The following is a 21,776-nucleotide window of genomic DNA, read 5'->3' on the forward strand; positions in this document are numbered from 1 at the left end:
GTGAAAGGTTAACTGTCTGTAGTGTGTGGTAGTGAAAGGGTTAAAGGAAGTGGTCTAAACAGCGCTGGAAAGACGTGCCGCATGTCCCGCTCTCTCACCGACAGCAGCTGGAGGACACTTGCGATGACATCACTTATCTAACGCATCGTGAGCGGCTCCTGATTGGTTCTGGAAAGAAACAGCTCGCCGCCCGCCCCGCTCCTCGGCGCAGAGAGCCTCGAATATAAACTCCGAACGTGAAATGTATATTTATGAGAACGCATGATGTATGAATTCCTCCAGATAAACAGCGCCGTCGTTGCGTGACAAGGCGCGTTCTAGACGCCCGCCCGCCGGCCCGCGGCCCCTGTGATGTGGTGGCTTCTGGGAAGGCATCAGGGGCACTCCGTGTCCTCGGAGTTGAGGGGTGTGGAGTTCTCACGACTCGTTGTGGGGGGGGGAAGTTACCGTATTACTATACAGTTTACCTTTAACACGTCGTGTATGACATAATTGCTTTCTTTGAAGTGACGTGTCGTGTTTCTAGTTATGTGTTATTTTTGAGTCGCTCTCACAAACACACTTAAAACGAACTCTCGCAAATGAGGCGTCCTGGTCGTCCATCAGAGGACCGCAGGCGTGACGTTCTCCCCCCCGCTGGCTCAGAGGCTCCTACACTTTATTATGGAGACCGTTTGATATATGTTGCAATACAAAACACCGGCTCGGCTTGGGACATTTCTTGGCTTTAACCCTTTCACTGCCGCACAAAAGAAGGTTAACCCTTTACTATCACACTACAGACGGTTAACCGTCTGTAGTGTGGTAGTGAAAGGGTTAACCTTCTGTAGTGTGGTTGTGAAAGGGTTAACCTGCTGTCATGTGGTTGTGAAAGGGTTAACCGTCTGTAGTGTGGTAGTGAAATGGTTAACCGTCTGTAGTGTGGTAGTGAAAGGGTTAACCTGCTGTCATGTGGTTGTGAAAGGTTTAACCGTCTGTCATGTGGTTGTGAAAGGTTTAACTGTCTGTAGTGTGGTAGTGAACGGGTTAACCGTATGTAGTGTGGTAGTGAAAGTGTTAACCGTCTGTAGTGTGGTAGTGAAAGGGTTAACCGTCTGTAGTGTGGTAGTGAAAGGTTTAACCGTCTGTAGTGTGGTAGTGAACGGGTTAACCGTATGTAGTGTGGTAGTGAAAGTGTTAACCGTCTGTAGTGTGGTAGTGAAAGGGTTAACCGTCTGTAGTGTGGTAGTGAAAGGGTTAACCTTCTGTAGTGTGGTTGTGAAAGGGTTAACCGTCTGTAGTGTGGTAGTGAAAGGGTTAACCAGCTGTCATGTGGTTGTGAAAGGGTTAACCGTCTGTAGTGTGGTAGTGAAAGGGTTAACCTGCTGTCATGTGGTTGTGAAAGGGTTAACCGGCTGTAGTGTGGCAGTGAAAGGGTTAACCGTCTGTAGTGTGGTAGTGAAATGGTTAACCGTCTGTAGTGTGGTAGTGAAAGGGTTAACCTTCTGTAGGGTGGTTGTGAAAGGGTCAACCGTCTGTAGTGTGGCAGTGAAAGTGTTAACCGTCTGTAGTGTGGTAGTGAAAGGGTTAACCTTCTGTAGTGTGGTAGTGAAAGGTTAACCTTCTATAGTGTGGTAGTGAAAGGTTAACCTTCTGTAGTGTGGTAGTGAAAGGGTTAACCTTCTGTAGTGTTAGTGAAGGTGTTAACATTCTGTAGTGTGGTAGTGAAAGGTTAACCTTCTGTAGTGTGGTAGTGAAAGGGTTGACCTTCTGTAGTGTGGTAGTGAAAGGTTAACCTTCTGTAGTGTGGTAGTGAAAGGTTAACCTTCTGTAGTGTGGTAGTGAAAGGTTAACCGTCTGTAGTGTGGTAGTGAAAGGTTAACCGTCTGTAGTGTGGTAGTGAAAGGTTAACCTTGTGTAGTGTGGTAGTGAAAGGTTAACCTTGTGTAGTGTGGTAGTGAAAGGGTTAACCTTCTGTAGTGTGGTAGTGAAAGCGTTAACCGTCTGTGGTGTGGTAGTGAAAGCGTTAACCGTATGTAGTGTGGTAGTGAAAGCGTTAACCGTCTGTAGTGTGGTAGTGAAAGGGTTAACCTTCTGTAGTGTGGTAGTGAAAGGGTTAACCTTCTGTAGTGTGGTAGTGAAATCGTTAACCGTCTGTGGTGTGGTAGTGAAAGGGTTAACCGTCTGTAGTGTGGTAGTGAAAGCGTTAACCGTCTGTAGTGTGGTAGTGAAAGGGTTAATCTTCTGTAGTGTGGTAGTGAAAGGTTAACCTTTTGTAGTGTGGTAGTGAAGGGTTAACCTTCTGTAGTGTGGTAGTGAAAGGTTAACCTTCTGTAGTGTGGTAGTGAAGGGTTAACCTTCTGTAGTGTGGTAGTGAAAGGTTAACCTTCTGTAGTGTGGTAGTGAAGGGTTAACCTTCTGTAGTGTGGTAGTGAAAGGTTAACCTTCTGTAGTGTGGTAGTGAAAGGTTAACCTTCTGTAGTGTGGTAGTGAAAGGTTAACCTTCTGTAGTGTGGTAGTGAAGGGTTAACCTTCTGTAGTGTGGTAGTGAAAGGTTAACCTTCTGTAGTGTGGTAGTGAAATGGCTAACATTCTGTAGTGTGATAGTAAAGGGTTAACCTTCTGTAGTGTGGCAGCGAAGGGTTAACCTTCTGTAGTGTGGTAGTAAAGGGTTAACCTTTTGTAGTGCGGCAGTGAAAGGGTTAAGGCGTGGAGGCCTCGCGCGGAACGTTGGTGTCGTTCTTCCAGCATGGCCGCCTGTAGCCTAGCAACCGTTGTTTTAGTACGTGGTGATGAAAGAGACACCGGTTGACATAATATGAGAAATATATCAACAAAAACATAATTTTTGTTGTCTCAGTAGAATAGTAATATTGTAGGCGGCCGGGTAGCGCAGCGGACTAAGCGTCTGTCTACCACCACAGAGACTGTGGGATCGAATCCAGCTGTGCTGCTTCCGGGTTGGCCGACCGTCCACACTAACACAATTGGCTGTGTCAGCGGGTGGGAAACCCGGCGAGGGTGGGTCCTGGTCGTTGTAAACAGCGACTCTTACAGTTCGGTCGGGGCGCCTGCACAGCAAGGGAAGGAACTAGGAGAGGTAGTGTGACCTTTCACACGTTACACTCTCCCAGTGAGAGTCCGCGCTGCCGGGTGAAAAGAAGCGGTGGGCTGGGTACACATGTGTCGGAGGAAGCATGTGATAGTCTCCGCCCTCCCAGACCGACGGTAGGGGGTAGAGTGCGCAACGACCAGGAAGGGGAGTGGGGATTGGCATAAGGACTAACATTGGGAGGGGAGAAAAATGGAAAAAGATTAAAAAAAATAAAAAAAATAATAGTAATATTGTGGTTTTCCAGTGTTTCACTTACTCTACCCACTGTGCAGAAAACGAGATGAGCAGAGATGGTCCCCAGCAGTCTGAGCAGGGTCTTCATTCTCTGCCCACTTGCTTACAGCCTTTTCTTATCGCCGTAAAAAGACTGAATTGATAAAACCATCATTGAATATTTTTCAATGTTTTTCAATCTTCAATCTTCAATCAATATCTGAAATGAAAAGAAAAAAATATATATATTACACTAAACTTCAGTACGAAAGGTATTTTACTATTATGCACTTTGCTGCTAAGTAATCTACCTTGCCTATACTGTATACCTACTATGCTAATATGTCTATACTACAATGCACTCAAGACTGATGCACTGATGCAATCCAAGTTCGACACTGTTTGACGAACAATCTTACTGACCCTTAGCTGCCAGAGTTGTACCCGTCCTGCTGACTTGTATCGCTTTGGATAAAAGCGTCCAGCTTAATGACTAAATGTGAATTAATCTTCAGGGGAACGTAAAGCAGGATATCAAGTAGTAGATGATCCTACGATACACGTTCGCAACATGATCTACGATGTCCTGGAAATGATTTCGTAATGAGAGTGGGAACCTTGACGGGGCACGTTTATTTTGTTGGTGTATGTATCGGCCCCCGAAAACAGGCAACAACGTGAGACACAGAGTCAAAAAGAAATTCAAATGTTTCCCCGCCAATAATCAAGTCAAGTCAAGTCAAGAGTTTTAATTGTCACGGCATACAAGTATACAATGAAATGCGGGTGGTCTTGCCCGCAACGATGTGCAATACAGTGGTACAACATATAATAGAATCCAATCAAAAAACAACATTGTGCAATAAACAGGTAACAGGTAACATGGTGGGACATCTCGGTATCTGTACATAGTTATTTACAGAGCATATAGGACATGCTGGGTAGCTTTGGTAGTGCAATACACTGTTCCTGTTATTCTAATTTAAAGTGGCCTTTCCTTTTGGCCATAAGTGTGCGGCATGAGTGTGTGCGAGCTAGAGGGGGTACGAGCTAGAGCATATGTGTGTAGGTTTTTAGATAACAGGTATTAAGGGTATATCCTGTATAAGACAATTAACTAAAATGTGATTTCATTGGATGTGTGCACTGTCAACTAATGCTTGTATATCTTATCGTGTGTTGTCATGTTTGTTTATGTGTTTGTTTAAAAAATAATAAAAAAAAAAAATACAAAAAAAAAAGTAAATGGAAGATTGCTCCACTTCTACAAGGTCCATTTGCATGTTCTTGGTATCTAGGGACATCTATGGACCTCGGGGAATGTATTGTCAGTGTCCGAAATATCGTGTCTGTTACTAGGCTTGAGTAAATTGTGATGAAACAAAGGAGAATATAAATTATGATTTTTCGCTTTGCATCTTTGACAGTGAATAACACCATGCTAAAAATGACCAGACATGCAAAAACTGCCACTGAGCTCGTTCAGCACCTTCTTGAGATCATGTGCAATGTGAAATCTAAGCAAATGAATAAAAATGATTAAACTGAATGTTTTGTAGATACAGTACTGAATCCCTAACGTCCTACTGTCCTCATTATCTCTATAACGTTCTGCGGTCCTCCATATCTCTATAACGTTCTGCTGTCCTCCATATCTCTATAACGTCCCTACTGTCCTCCATGTCTCTATAACGTTCTGCTGTCCTCCATATCTCTATAACGTTCCTACTGTCCTCCATGTCTCTATAACGTTCTGCTGTCCTCCATATCTCTATAACGTTCTGCTGTCCTCCATATCTCTATAACGTTCTACTGTCCTCCATATCTCTATAACGTTCTGCTGTCCTCCATATCTCTATAACGTTCTACTGTCCTCCATATCTCTAACCCTAACGTTCCTACTGTCCTCCATATCTCTATAACGTTCCTACTGTCCTCCATATCTCTATAACGTTCCTACTGTCCTCCATGTCTCTATAACGTTCCTGCTGTCCTCCATATCTCTATAACGTTCCTGCTGTCCTCCATATCTCTATAACGTTCTACTGTCCTCCATGTCTCTAACCCTAACGTTCCTACTGTCCTCCATGTCTCTATAACGTTCCTACTGTCCTCCATATCTCTATAACGTTCCTACTGTCCTCCATGTCTCTATAACGTTCCTACTGTCCTCCATGTCTCTATAACGTTCTACTGTCCTCCATATCTCTATAACGTTCCTACTGTCCTCCATGTCTCTATAACGTTCCTACTGTCCTCCATGTCTCTATAACGTTCCTGCTGTCCTCCATGTCTCTGACCCTAACGTTCCTACTGTCCTCCATATCTCTATAACGTTCCTACTGTCCTCCATATCTCTATAACGTTCCTACTGTCCTCCATATCTCTATAACGTTCCTGCTGTCCTCCATGTCTCTGACCCTAACGTTCCTACTGTCCTCCATATCTCTATAACGTTCCTACTGTCCTCCATATCTCTATAACGTTCCTACTGTCCTCCATGTCTCTATAACGTTCTACTGTCCTCCATGTCTCTATAACGTTCCTACTGTCCTCCATATCTCTATAACGTTCTACTGTCCTCCATGTCTCTATAACGTTCTACTGTCCTCCATATCTCTATAACGTTCTACTGTCCTCCATGTCTCTATAACGTTCTACTGTCCTCCATATCTCTATAACGTTCCTACTGTCCTCCATATCTCTAACCCTAACGTTCCTACTGTCCTCCATATCTCTATAACGTTCCTACTGTCCTCCATGTCTCTATAACGTTCCTACTGTCCTCCATGTCTCTATAACGTTCCTGCTGTCCTCCATATCTCTATAACGTTCCTGCTGTCCTCCATATCTCTAACCCTAACGTTCCTGCTGTCCTCCATGTCTCTATAACGTTCCTACTGTCCTCCATATCTCTATAACGTTCCTGCTGTCCTCCATGTCTCTAACCCTAACGTTCCTACTGTCCTCCATGTCTCTAACCCTAACGTTCCTGCTGTCCTCCATATCTCTATAACGTTCCTACTGTCCTCCATATCTCTATAACGTTCCTACTGTCCTCCATGTCTCTATAACGTTCCTGCTGTCCTCCATATCTCTATAACGTTCCTACTGTCCTCCGTGTCTCTATAACGTTCCTACTGTCCTCCATGTCTCTATAACGTTCCTACTGTCCTCCATATCTCTATAACGTTCCTACTGTCCTCCATATCTCTATAACGTTCCTACTGTCCTCCATATCTCTATAACGTTCCTACTGTCCTCCATATCTCTATAACGTTCCTACTGTCCTCCATATCTCTATAACGTTCCTACTGTCCTCCATATCTCTATAACGTTCCTACTGTCCTCCATATCTCTATAACGTTCCTACTGTCCTCCATATCTCTATAACGTTCCTACTGTCCTCCATATCTCTATAACGTTCCTGCTGTCCTCCATATCTCTATAACGTTCTACTGTCCTCCATGTCTCTATAACGTTCTACTGTCCTCCATATCTCTATAACGTTCTACTGTCCTCCATGTCTCTAACCCTAACGTTCCTGCTGTCCTCCATGTCTCTATAACGTTCCTGCTGTCCTCCATGTCTCTATAACGTTCTACTGTCCTCCATGTCTCTAACCCTAACGTTCTACTGTCCTCCATGTCTCTAACCCTAACGTTCCTGCTGTCCTCCATGTCTCTATAACGTTCCTACTGTCCTCCATGTCTCTAACCCTAACGTTCCTACTGTCCTCCATGTCTCTAACCCTAACGTTCTACTGTCCTCCATGTCTCTATAACGTTCTGCTGTCCTCCATGTCTCTATAACGTTCTGCTGTCCTCCATGTCTCTCACCCTAACGTTCCTACTGTCCTCCATATCTCTAACGCTCTACTGTCCTCCATGTCTCTAACGCTCTACTGTCCTCCATGTCTCTATAACGTTCCTACTGTCCTCCATGTCTCTATAACGTTCCTACTGTCCTCCATGTCTCTATAACGCTCTACTGTCCTCCATATCTCTATAACGTTCCTACTGTCCTCCATGTCTCTATAACGTTCCTACTGTCCTCCATGTCTCTAACCCTAACGTTCCTACTGTCCTCCATATCTCTATAACGTTCCTACTGTCCTCCATATCTCTATAACGTTCCTACTGTCCTCCATGTCTCTATAACGTTCCTACTGTCCTCCATATCTCTATAACGTTCCTACTGTCCTCCATGTCTCTAACCCTAACGTTCTGCTGTCCTCCATATCTCTATAACGTTCCTGCTGTCCTCCATATCTCTATAACGTTCCTGCTGTCCTCCATGTCTCTATAACGTTCCTGCTGTCCTCCATGTCTCTATAACGTTCCTACTGTCCTCCATATCTCTATAACGTTCCTACTGTCCTCCATATCTCTATAACGTTCCTACTGTCCTCCATATCTCTATAACGTTCCTACTGTCCTCCATATCTCTATAACGTTCCTACTGTCCTCCATATCTCTATAACGTTCCTACTGTCCTCCATATCTCTATAACGTTCCTACTGTCCTCCATATCTCTATAACGTTCCTGCTGTCCTCCATATCTCTATAACGTTCTACTGTCCTCCATGTCTCTATAACGTTCTACTGTCCTCCATATCTCTATAACGTTCTACTGTCCTCCATGTCTCTAACCCTAACGTTCCTGCTGTCCTCCATGTCTCTATAACGTTCCTGCTGTCCTCCATGTCTCTATAACGTTCTACTGTCCTCCATGTCTCTAACCCTAACGTTCTACTGTCCTCCATGTCTCTAACCCTAACGTTCCTGCTGTCCTCCATGTCTCTATAACGTTCCTACTGTCCTCCATGTCTCTAACCCTAACGTTCCTACTGTCCTCCATGTCTCTAACCCTAACGTTCTACTGTCCTCCATGTCTCTATAACGTTCTGCTGTCCTCCATGTCTCTATAACGTTCTGCTGTCCTCCATGTCTCTCACCCTAACGTTCCTACTGTCCTCCATATCTCTAACGCTCTACTGTCCTCCATGTCTCTAACGCTCTACTGTCCTCCATGTCTCTATAACGTTCCTACTGTCCTCCATGTCTCTATAACGTTCCTACTGTCCTCCATGTCTCTATAACGTTCCTACTGTCCTCCATGTCTCTAACCCTAACGTTCCTACTGTCCTCCATGTCTCTATAACGCTCTACTGTCCTCCATATCTCTATAACGTTCCTACTGTCCTCCATGTCTCTATAACGTTCCTACTGTCCTCCATGTCTCTAACCCTAACGTTCCTACTGTCCTCCATATCTCTATAACGTTCCTACTGTCCTCCATATCTCTATAACGTTCCTACTGTCCTCCATGTCTCTATAACGTTCTACTGTCCTCCATATCTCTATAACGTTCCTACTGTCCTCCATGTCTCTATAACGTTCTGCTGTCCTCCATATCTCTATAACGTTCCTGCTGTCCTCCATATCTCTATAACGTTCCTACTGTCCTCCATGTCTCTATAACGTTCCTGCTGTCCTCCATATCTCTATAACGTTCCTACTGTCCTCCATATCTCTATAACGTTCTGCTGTCCTCCATATCTCTATAACGTTCCTACTGTCCTCCATATCTCTATAACGTTCTGCTGTCCTCCATATCTCTATAACGTTCTGCTGTCCTCCATATCTCTATAACGTTCTACTGTCCTCCATATCTCTATAACGTTCTGCTGTCCTCCATATCTCTATAACGTTCTACTGTCCTCCATATCTCTAACCCTAACGTTCCTACTGTCCTCCATATCTCTATAACGTTCCTACTGTCCTCCATATCTCTATAACGTTCCTACTGTCCTCCATGTCTCTATAACGTTCCTGCTGTCCTCCATATCTCTATAACGTTCCTGCTGTCCTCCATATCTCTATAACGTTCTACTGTCCTCCATGTCTCTAACCCTAACGTTCCTACTGTCCTCCATGTCTCTATAACGTTCCTACTGTCCTCCATATCTCTATAACGTTCCTACTGTCCTCCATGTCTCTATAACGTTCCTACTGTCCTCCATGTCTCTATAACGTTCTACTGTCCTCCATATCTCTATAACGTTCCTACTGTCCTCCATGTCTCTATAACGTTCCTACTGTCCTCCATATCTCTATAACGTTCCTGCTGTCCTCCATGTCTCTGACCCTAACGTTCCTACTGTCCTCCATATCTCTATAACGTTCCTACTGTCCTCCATATCTCTATAACGTTCCTACTGTCCTCCATGTCTCTATAACGTTCTACTGTCCTCCATGTCTCTATAACGTTCCTACTGTCCTCCATATCTCTATAACGTTCTACTGTCCTCCATGTCTCTATAACGTTCTACTGTCCTCCATATCTCTATAACGTTCTACTGTCCTCCATGTCTCTATAACGTTCTACTGTCCTCCATATCTCTATAACGTTCCTACTGTCCTCCATATCTCTAACCCTAACGTTCCTACTGTCCTCCATATCTCTATAACGTTCCTACTGTCCTCCATGTCTCTATAACGTTCCTACTGTCCTCCATGTCTCTATAACGTTCCTGCTGTCCTCCATATCTCTAACCCTAACGTTCCTGCTGTCCTCCATGTCTCTATAACGTTCCTACTGTCCTCCATGTCTCTATAACGTTCCTGCTGTCCTCCATATCTCTAACCCTAACGTTCCTGCTGTCCTCCATGTCTCTATAACGTTCCTACTGTCCTCCATATCTCTATAACGTTCCTGCTGTCCTCCATGTCTCTAACCCTAACGTTCCTACTGTCCTCCATGTCTCTAACCCTAACGTTCCTGCTGTCCTCCATATCTCTATAACGTTCCTACTGTCCTCCATATCTCTATAACGTTCCTACTGTCCTCCATGTCTCTATAACGTTCCTGCTGTCCTCCATATCTCTATAACGTTCCTACTGTCCTCCGTGTCTCTATAACGTTCCTACTGTCCTCCATGTCTCTATAACGTTCCTACTGTCCTCCATATCTCTATAACGTTCCTACTGTCCTCCATATCTCTATAACGTTCCTACTGTCCTCCATATCTCTATAACGTTCCTACTGTCCTCCATATCTCTATAACGTTCCTACTGTCCTCCATGTCTCTATAACGTTCCTACTGTCCTCCATATCTCTATAACGTTCCTACTGTCCTCCATATCTCTATAACGTTCCTACTGTCCTCCATATCTCTATAACGTTCCTACTGTCCTCCATATCTCTATAACGTTCCTACTGTCCTCCATATCTCTATAACGTTCCTGCTGTCCTCCATATCCCTATAACGTTCTACTGTCCTCCATGTCTCTATAACGTTCTACTGTCCTCCATATCTCTATAACGTTCTACTGTCCTCCATGTCTCTAACCCTAACGTTCCTGCTGTCCTCCATGTCTCTATAACGTTCCTGCTGTCCTCCATGTCTCTATAACGTTCTACTGTCCTCCATGTCTCTAACCCTAACGTTCTACTGTCCTCCATGTCTCTAACCCTAACGTTCCTGCTGTCCTCCATGTCTCTATAACGTTCCTACTGTCCTCCATGTCTCTAACCCTAACGTTCCTACTGTCCTCCATGTCTCTAACCCTAACGTTCTACTGTCCTCCATGTCTCTATAACGTTCTGCTGTCCTCCATGTCTCTATAACGTTCTGCTGTCCTCCATGTCTCTCACCCTAACGTTCCTACTGTCCTCCATATCTCTAACGCTCTACTGTCCTCCATGTCTCTAACGCTCTACTGTCCTCCATGTCTCTATAACGTTCCTACTGTCCTCCATGTCTCTATAACGTTCCTACTGTCCTCCATGTCTCTATAACGCTCTACTGTCCTCCATATCTCTATAACGTTCCTACTGTCCTCCATGTCTCTATAACGTTCCTACTGTCCTCCATGTCTCTAACCCTAACGTTCCTACTGTCCTCCATATCTCTATAACGTTCCTACTGTCCTCCATATCTCTATAACGTTCCTACTGTCCTCCATGTCTCTATAACGTTCCTACTGTCCTCCATATCTCTATAACGTTCCTACTGTCCTCCATGTCTCTAACCCTAACGTTCTGCTGTCCTCCATATCTCTATAACGTTCCTGCTGTCCTCCATATCTCTATAACGTTCCTGCTGTCCTCCATGTCTCTATAACGTTCCTGCTGTCCTCCATGTCTCTATAACGTTCCTACTGTCCTCCATATCTCTATAACGTTCCTACTGTCCTCCATATCTCTATAACGTTCCTACTGTCCTCCATATCTCTATAACGTTCCTACTGTCCTCCTTATCTCTATAACGTTCCTACTGTCCTCCATATCTCTATAACGTTCCTACTGTCCTCCATATCTCTATAACGTTCCTACTGTCCTCCATATCTCTATAACGTTCTACTGTCCTCCATGTCTCTATAACGTTCTACTGTCCTCCATATCTCTATAACGTTCTACTGTCCTCCATGTCTCTAACCCTAACGTTCCTGCTGTCCTCCATGTCTCTATAACGTTCCTGCTGTCCTCCATGTCTCTATAACGTTCTACTGTCCTCCATGTCTCTAACCCTAACGTTCTACTGTCCTCCATGTCTCTAACCCTAACGTTCCTGCTGTCCTCCATGTCTCTATAACGTTCCTACTGTCCTCCATGTCTCTAACCCTAACGTTCCTACTGTCCTCCATGTCTCTAACCCTAACGTTCTACTGTCCTCCATGTCTCTATAACGTTCTGCTGTCCTCCATGTCTCTATAACGTTCTGCTGTCCTCCATGTCTCTCACCCTAACGTTCCTACTGTCCTCCATATCTCTAACGCTCTACTGTCCTCCATGTCTCTAACGCTCTACTGTCCTCCATGTCTCTATAACGTTCCTACTGTCCTCCATGTCTCTATAACGTTCCTACTGTCCTCCATGTCTCTATAACGTTCCTACTGTCCTCCATGTCTCTAACCCTAACGTTCCTACTGTCCTCCATGTCTCTATAACGCTCTACTGTCCTCCATATCTCTATAACGTTCCTACTGTCCTCCATGTCTCTAACCCTAACGTTCCTACTGTCCTCCATATCTCTATAACGTTCCTACTGTCCTCCATATCTCTATAACGTTCCTACTGTCCTCCATGTCTCTATAACGTTCTACTGTCCTCCATATCTCTATAACGTTCCTACTGTCCTCCATGTCTCTATAACGTTCTGCTGTCCTCCATATCTCTATAACGTTCCTGCTGTCCTCCATATCTCTATAACGTTCCTACTGTCCTCCATGTCTCTATAACGTTCCTGCTGTCCTCCATATCTCTATAACGTTCCTACTGTCCTCCATGTCTCTAACCCTAACGTTCCTGCCTCCCTGCGTGTCTCTCAGGTACCAGCAGGTCCAGAGCGCCCTGACCCAGCAGAGCTCGGTGCTGCAGGACACCCGCATGCTCACTGAGTTCCTGGAGCGCGTGGAGCTGGAGGAGAGCCAGGACCTCAGTGGGAGGCAGCAGTACAGTCTGGGACAGGTGAGACACAGTGGGAGGAGTCAGCAGTACAGTCTGGGACAGGTGAGGCACAGTGGGAGGAGTCAGCAGTACAGTCTGGGACAGGTGAGACACAGTGGGAGGAGTCAGCAGTACAGTCTGGGACAGGTGAGACACAGTGGGAGGAGTCAGCAGTACAGTCTGGGACAGGTGAGACACAGTGGGAGGAGTCAGCAGTACAGTCTGGGACAGGTGAGACACAGTGGGAGGAGTCAGCAGTACAGTCTGGGACAGGTGAGAGACACAGTGGGAGGAGTCAGCAGTACAGTCTGGGACAGGTGAGACACAGTGGGAGGAGTCAGCAGTACAGTCTGGGACAGGTGAGGCACAGTGGGAGGAGTCAGCAGTACAGTCTGGGACAGGTGAGACACAGTGGGAGGAGTCAGCAGTACAGTCTGGGACAGGTGAGACACAGTGGGAGGAGTCAGCAGTACAGTCTGGGACAGGTGAGACACAGTGGGAGGAGTCAGCAGTACAGTCTGGGACAGGTGAGACACGGTGGGAGGAGTCAGCAGTACAGTCTGGGACAGGTGAGACACAGTGGGAGGAGTCAGCAGTACAGTCTGGGACAGGTGAGACACAGTGGGAGGAGTCAGCAGTACAGTCTGGGACAGGTGAGACACAGTGGGAGGAGTCAGCAGTACAGTCTGGGACAGGTGAGACACAGTGGGAGGAGTCAGCAGTACAGTCTGGGACAGGTGAGGCACAGTGGGAGGAGTCAGCAGTACAGTCTGGGACAGGTGAGACACAGTGGGAGGAGTCAGCAGTACAGTCTGGGACAGGTGAGACACAGTGGGAGGCGTCAGCAGTACAGTCTGGGACAGGTGAGACACAGTGGGAGGAGTCAGCAGTACAGTCTGGGACAGGTGAGACACAGTGGGAGGAGTCAGCAGTACAGTCTGGGACAGGTGAGACACAGTGGGAGGAGTCAGCAGTACAGTCTGGGACAGGTGAGACACAGTGGGAGGAGTCAGCAGTACAGTCTGGGACAGGTGAGAGACACAGTGGGAGGAGTCAGCAGTACAGTCTGGGACAGGTGAGACACAGTGGGAGGAGTCAGTCTGGGACAGGTGAGACAGTGGGAGGAGTCAGCAGTACAGTCTGGGACAGGTGAGACACAGTGGGAGGAGTCAGCAGTACAGTCTGGGACAGGTGAGACACAGTGGGAGGAGTCAGCAGTACAGTCTGGGACAGGTGAGACACAGTGGGAGGAGTCAGCAGTACAGTCTGGGACAGGTGAGACACAGTGGGAGGAGGCAGCAGTACAGTCTGGGACAGGTGAGACACAGTGGGAGGAGTCAGCAGTACAGTCTGGGACAGGTGAGACACAGTGGGAGGAGTCAGCAGTACAGTCTGGGACAGGTGAGACACAGTGGGAGGAGTCAGCAGTACAGTCTGGGACAGGTGAGAGACACAGTGGGAGGAGTCAGCAGTACAGTCTGGGACAGGTGAGACACAGTGGGAGGAGGCAGCAGTACAGTCTGGGACAGGTGAGACACAGTGGGAGGAGTCAGCAGTACAGTCTGGGACAGGTGAGGCACAGTGGGAGGAGTCAGCAGTACAGTCTGGGACAGGTGAGACACAGTGGGAGGAGTCAGCAGTACAGTCTGGGACAGGTGAGACACAGTGGGAGGAGTCAGCAGTACAGTCTGGGACAGGTGAGACACAGTGGGAGGAGTCAGCAGTACAGTCTGGGACAGGTGAGACACAGTGGGAGGAGTCAGCAGTACAGTCTGGGACAGGTGAGACACAGTGGGAGGAGGCAGCAGTACAGTCTGGGACAGGTGAGGCACAGTGGGAGGAGTCAGCAGTACAGTCTGGGACAGGTGAGACACAGTGGGAGGAGTCAGCAGTACAGTCTGGGACAGGTGAGACACAGTGGGAGGAGTCAGCAGTACAGTCTGGGACAGGTGAGACACAGTGGGAGGAGTCAGCAGTACAGTCTGGGACAGGTGAGACACAGTGGGAGGAGTCAGCAGTACAGTCTGGGACAGGTGAGGCACAGTGGGAGGAGTCAGCAGTACAGTCTGGGACAGGTGAGACACAGTGGGAGGAGTCAGCAGTACAGTCTGGGACAGGTGAGACACAGTGGGAGGAGTCAGCAGTACAGTCTGGGACAGGTGAGACACAGTGGGAGGAGTCAGCAGTACAGTCTGGGACAGGTGTGAGACACAGTAGGAGGAGTCAGCAGTACAGTCTGGGACAGGTGAGACACGGTGGGAGGAGGCAGCAGTACAGTCTGGGACAGGTGAGGCACAGTGGGAGGAGTCAGCAGTACAGTCTGGGACAGGTGAGACACAGTGGGAGGAGGCAGCAGTACAGTCTGGGACAGGTGAGACACAGTGGGAGGAGGCAGCAGTACAGTCTGGGACAGGTGAGACACAGTGGGAGGAGTCAGCAGTACAGTCTGGGACAGGTGAGACACAGTGGGAGGAGGCAGCAGTACAGTCTGGGACAGGTGAGACACAGTGGGAGGAGTCAGCAGTACAGTCTGGGACAGGTGAGACACAGTGGGAGGAGGCAGCAGTACAGTCTGGGACAGGTGAGACACAGTGGGAGGAGTCAGCAGTACAGTCTGGGACAGGTGAGACACAGTGGGAGGAGTCAGCAGTACAGTCTGGGACAGGTGAGACACAGTGGGAGGAGTCAGCAGTACAGTCTGGGACAGGTGAGACACAGTGGGAGGAGTCAGCAGTACAGTCTGGGACAGGTGAGACACAGTGGGAGGAGGCAGCAGTACAGTCTGGGACAGGTGAGACACAGTGGGAGGAGTCAGCAGTACAGTCTGGGACAGGTGAGACACAGTGGGAGGAGTCAGCAGTACAGTCTGGGACAGGTGAGACACAGTGGGAGGAGTCAGCAGTACAGTCTGGGACAGGTGAGACACAGTAGGACGGCAGGGATGTACGATATTATCGGCCGATATTATTGACATTAAAATGTAATATCGGAAATTATCGGTAATTATAATATTATAATAAAAAAATATATATATTTTTTTACATTTATTTAACCTTTATTTACCCAGGCAAGCAAGTAAGAACAAATTCTTATTTTATTTATTGTCAAAAGTATGCATAATTCCACGACAAGAGATATGCAATGTTAATTACCTGAAATTATTCAGTTTTTGGGGGGGGGGGGGGGGGGGGGGGGGGGCGCATATATCGGTATCGGTTGATATCGGTTGATATCGGTATCGGAAATTAAGAGTTGGACAATATCGGTAAATCGGTCAAAAAGCCAATATCGAACATCCCTGAGACACAGTGGGAGGAGTCAGTCTGCAGACAGACAGGTGAGACACAGTAGGAGGAGTCAGTCTGCAGACAGACAGGTGAGACACAGTAGGAGGAGTCAGTCTGCAGACAGGTGAGACACAGTAGGAGTTAGGGCTGTTTTCCCGAAGCCTGTTTTTGGGCTTCGAACTTCGTCAGGGTTTTTCGAACGGACGTTCGAACCTTCGTGTTTATTAATAATAAAGAAATATTAAAAAAAATTATTTTATTTTTCTTTATAAATATCCTCAAACTAAATCCTCAATTTGAATAAAGTGATTAATCTGATTAAATTTTTTTTTTTATTTTTTTTATTAAATCTACTTTCTTTAATGAATATAACTGAATATCAGTTTTAATACTATAATATTAGTGTAGCCTAATCTTTATCTGCAACTGTGAAGAAAAACCCCATTGGTTTAAACAGAATGAATAGATGCATAAAAGAAATAATATAAAAAAATTCAATAATTTTTTTTATATATTTTTTTTTATTTAAAATTTGAATGTTGATTTAGAATTCAAATGCCAAGGTAACGAACGAAGGTCCGAACGTTCGAATATTTGGGCTCAGCCCTAGTAGGAGTCAGGTGAGACACAGGACTTATTCGCCGGGGACAGTGTCTTCACTATAGTATAGCAAGGAGTAATATTGGTCCAGGAATTTGATTAGGAATATTGTTGATGACCCCTTGTATATCAGGGATGATATGCCAAAAGTGAAAATGAGCCAGAATTCTATTTGCTCCATGCATGGCCGCCTAGTTATAGTTGAAAGTGGGGGTGCATTTTTTTTTATAATTTTTATTTTTATTTTTTTAATTTTTTTTATTTTTGGACAGGTCTGGAGGGGGTCAGGCACGCCCCCCTCCACGGCAGATTTTTTTTTAATTTAATGAACCTGTACGTGCAATTTCCTGCAATAGAGCCTTCAATCTTGACCAATAAAGCTGCTCTTTTCACTATAAAACTCAGTTTATATTGCAGTATGATAGCCAATTACTATAATAATAATATATATATATACTGTATATATACTGTATATTGATTTTTCGCTCATTTATTTTTATTAAATCAATCTCCTTTCAAATAGGCCACGTTTTTAATAAGAAAGAGAAAAAAGATATATTTCCATTACCTGTAACTCTTGTGTCTCTTTCTCTCCTTCTCTGCCTCCTCCCTGAGTCTGCAATGCACAGTCATGACATCGATCTCCCAAAAAAAAGTAAAAAAAAAAAAAAAAAAAAAAAAAAATTGAGGCCCCTCGTCACTAGAGGCCCACGGGCCGCGGCCGTCGTTAATCCGGCCCTGCTCGTCTGCCATATAGATAGCGAACGTATTTTGCAAACGAAGTCATGTCATTCAGGCCAGCTGACACCATTATCTAGATAATATGACAACGTTAGCTAGCGGCTAACGCCAAAGTTATATTATTATTATTATTATTTATTAGAGGATTTATTTTACCGTATGACCAGATGGCATTTCGCACCATGAAACACTTTTATTGTATTGCGTGGTAGAAGTTATACCACTCAATAGTAAAGACATGTCTAACATAATAGGTTGTTTGAACAACTTACTAGTGGAAAAGCCTGCTGTTGTGCCTAAAGTGTTCACGCTGCCTGGCCACCACCTTATTCACCTGGAGGCTGTGCCGCGGCTCCACTCTGTCTGCTGGGGGGTGGGAGGGACTGGATCAAACCATAATGGGCAGGGGGGTGTAGCAATCTTTGGAAACTTAAAAAACTTGCTATTAAGTGTCATTGCGTATTATTAATTTGATTGAAATTACGTAGTTATGGTTAGATAAGATTTATTTATATTTTCATATGATCAAAAAGTGAGGGAGCAAAGGGACACGTTTGCTCCCCCAAGTTCAATACTGGTAGAGCACCTGCTTCCAATGCTCCATTATGTAGGCGTTTCTATGGCTCCATGTGTGTACATGGTAATATGTGTGTCTATGTGTTAATATGCGTGTGTATGTGTTAATATGTGTTAATATGTGTGAATGTGTGTTAATTATGTGTGTCTATGTGTTAATATGTGTGTCTGTCCTTACAGCCTCTCCACAGTGACATCAGCTCGGCCCCTGCCTTGCTGGGCGTGCCCCTGATGGAGAGCATGGGAGACCCTGTAGTAGAGGAGCTCTGGGGCGGCGGTGGTGGTGGTGGTGGTGGTGGCGTGCCCCTGATGGAGAGCATGGGAGACCCCGTAGAGACGCTCTGGGGCGGTGGGAGCGGCGTGCCCCTGATGGAGAGCATGGGAGACCCCGTGGAGGAGCTCCGGGAGGCGGTGGAGATGCTGAACGACACCGTGCGCGAGAGAGGCCGGAGCCAGAACCACGAGCAGGCCGTCCAGGAGCTCAGCACCAGGGTAGGGACTGCTGTAGTGCTGCTGTACATGCTAGAGCTGTTTTCCCCAAGCCTGTTTATGGGCTTAGAACTTCGTAAGGGTTTTTCGAATGGACCTTCAAACATTTGTTTTTTTATTAAAAAAAAATATATAATATATATATTTTTTTTATAAATATCCTCAAACTAAATCCTCAATTTGAATAAAGTGATTCATCTGATTAAATTAGTCTTGTTTTTCAGTTTTAATACTATAATATTAGTGTAGCCTAATCTTTATCTGCAACCATTGGTTTAAACAGAATGAATAGACACATACAAAATATATTAAAAAATACATTTTAAAAAATAATTTAAATTTAAAATTCAAATGTTGATTTAGAATTTGAATGCCAACGTAACGAACAAAGGTCAGAACGTTCGAACGTTCAATACCACACTACAGAAGGTTAACCCTTTCACTACCACACTACAGAAGGTTAACCTTTCACTACCACACTACAGAAGGTTAACCCTTTCACTACCACACTACAGAAGGTTAACCTTTCACTACCACACTACAGAAGGTTAACCCTTTCACTAACACACTACAGAAGGTTAACCCTTTCACTACCACACTACAGAAGGTTAACCCTTTCACTACCAAACTACAGAAGGTTAACCTTTCACTACCACACTACAGAAGGTTAACCTTTCACTACCACACTACAGAAGGTTAACCCTTTCACTACCACACTACAGAAGGTTAACCCTTTCACTACCACACTACAGAAGGTTAACCTTTCACTACCACACTACAGAAGGTTAACCCTTTCACTAACACACTACGGAAGGTTAACCTTTCACTACCACACTACAGAAGGTTAACCCTTTCACTACCAAACTACAGAAGGTTAACCCTTTCACTACCACACTACAGAAGGTTAAAACTTTCACTACCACACTACAGAAGGTTAACCTTTCACTACCACACTACAGAAGGTTAACCTTTCACTACCACACTACAGAAGGTTAACCCTTTCACTACCACACTACAGAACGTTAACCTTTCACCTACACACTACTGAAGGTTAACCCTTTCACTACCACACTACAGAACGTTAACCTTTCACCTACACACTACAGAAGGTTAACCTTTCACTACCGCACTACAGAAGGTTAACCCTTTCACTACCGCACTACAGAAGGTTAACCCTTTCACTACCACACTACAGAAGGTTAACCTTCCGGCGGCTGGGTAGCGCAGCGGACTAAGCGCCTGCCTACCACCGCAGAGACACTGGTATCGAATCCAGCTGTCAGCGGTGCCTCCGGCTTGGTCGGTCGTCCATACTAACACAATTGGCAGTGTCAGCGGGTGGGAAGCCGGCGGGGGTGTGTATCCTGGTCGTTGTAAACAGTGACTCCTACAGGTCGGTCGGGGCGCCTGCTCAGCGAGGGAGGGAACTAGGGGAAGTAGTGTGAGCCTCCCACGCGTTACGCCCCCCTAGTGAGAGTCCTCGCTGTCAGGTGAAAAGAAGCGGCTGGCTGACTCTGCATGTATCGGAGGGGACATGTGATAGTATATCAACCCTCCCTAGACCGGCAAGTGGGGGGCAAATGCGCGCAACGTCCAGGAAGGGGATGGGGGAATTGGCATAAGGATTAAATTGGGATGGGGGAAAAACACAGAAAAAAGGAGGAGAAAAAGTAGATACAAAAAAAATAAGGTTAACCTTTCACTACCACACTACAGACGGTAGTGAAAGGGTTCACCTTCTGTAATGTATTTGTGAAAGGGTTAACACTAGCACAGCCGACAAGGGGTCGAATGACCCCTAGGCATTTTCAATAAATGTATCCTCGTCACTCGGTCGAGCTCCAGCTCTGTCACTCAATGACTTTTCCTAAAAGTACCCGTTTTATCTGGCACGGTTTCTGAAATTTCAAAATGACTTCAGGAAAATGTAATTAGAATGTTATTCTTTTATTATTATTATAATATTTTTTATGTATTATTATAATTTTTTTATTATTTTCAATTTTTTTGTCACTCAAACCTGTGGTAAACCTCATATTTTTATATTAAGAGGTAATTATATAGTTTACACTGTTTATTTTTCTCATATTCTTTTTATATAAGCTGTGGGGTCATCTGACCCCTTCCGGCGGGAATCAGTGACATTTTCTCCATGGCTGTTCTAGTGTTAACCCTTTGTCGTGTTAGGGTTACGTTACGTGTTGTGAGACTGTGGTCTGGGCGCCGGCAGTAACGGTGCGTGTCTCCTGCCCCCCCCCCCCCCCCCAGCATGCCGGCCTGGCGGTGCGCGTGGAGGAGTGCTACTGCCGCTGCCAGGAGCTGAGCCTGGACACGCTGGAGAGGGAGGCCGACATGGCCGTCAAGTGTGAGCCGGACCGCTGCGGCCTGGAGGGCCTGCAGGAGCGACACGACCACCTGGAGGTGAGGGGGGGGGGGGGGGGGGGGGGGGGGTCCAGTTCCGCGTTCGCGTTCTGCGATCTGATTGGCCACTGACGTTTCTGGTGCGATCTGATCGGCCACTGACGTTTCTGGTCATGTGACATGTGCGCCCAATCGCGTGACGCGCCCATTTCCGCCTCGAACAGCCTGCAAACTACCTAACGCCTAGTTCTATCACTGGTTAAGCTTATAGGCGACTCTTTCGAAGTTGGTTAAGGTTAGAGTTTGCAATCAGGGCTGGTGTTCTATCGCCCTGCTCTAAGACAAACTCTAACCTTAACCAACTTCGAAAGAGTGCCTAAGCTTAACCGGTGACAGAAACAGGCGTCACACGATTGGCGCGACCAGAAACGTCAGTGGCCAATCAGAGCGCAGAACGCAAACGCGGAACTGAAAATCCATTGGTAAAAGTATTCAGGTGGGGGGGGGGGGGGGGGGGGGTCGGGACCTGAAGTGGGGTTACGAAATTCATTATCAAACAGAAAATGGCTGATTGTCGTTTTTTGTCACATACTGGCTCAAAAGTACGATGAAAAAAAAAGGGAGACCACGCATGAACCAAGTTTAATGTATCTCAATCTCAAGTATATTGTGCATTAAATATATATATACACACAAAGTCATGTTAGAGGAATGGAATGAGTGGTGAAGTCAAAGTCAGCTTTATTGTCGCTTCTCATAATGTGCAAGACATACAGATAAATAAAACTACGAATGCAGTGAGTGGGTGACACTATACAGTACTATGTATATGTATACAGTATAAACAGTGGCTAAAAATGAAATGTATGATTGAAATAAATATAGGAGGTAAAAGAGAACTTAGTGCAAATCTTATTTTTTTTGCAGCAGCAGCACTGGTACATAGTGAGTATAAGTGATAA

The 21,776-nt window shown here is 45.8% G+C and overlaps 1 protein-coding gene across 1 annotated transcript in view; it reads left to right on the forward strand.

The window, feature by feature from the left end:
* LOC311247693 (spectrin beta chain, non-erythrocytic 5-like) overlaps window positions 1–21,776 on the forward strand; it is a gene marked incomplete at both ends in the record, with an annotated part of 59,959 nt that overhangs the window by 23,780 nt on the left and 14,403 nt on the right. Inside the window, 3 exons of the mRNA XM_084338702.1 lie at window positions 12,643–12,781; window positions 18,145–18,456; window positions 20,722–20,874. Of these exons, the coding sequence (XP_084194828.1) occupies window positions 12,643–12,781; window positions 18,145–18,456; window positions 20,722–20,874 (604 nt within the window). The remainder of the gene's footprint in view (window positions 1–12,642; window positions 12,782–18,144; window positions 18,457–20,721; window positions 20,875–21,776) is intronic.

Source organism: Notolepis coatsorum (genome assembly GCF_963971535.1).
Source record: "Notolepis coatsorum genome assembly, contig: SCAFFOLD_1084, whole genome shotgun sequence".
In the NCBI taxonomy this organism is placed as follows: Eukaryota; Metazoa; Chordata; class Actinopteri; order Aulopiformes; family Paralepididae; genus Notolepis; species Notolepis coatsorum.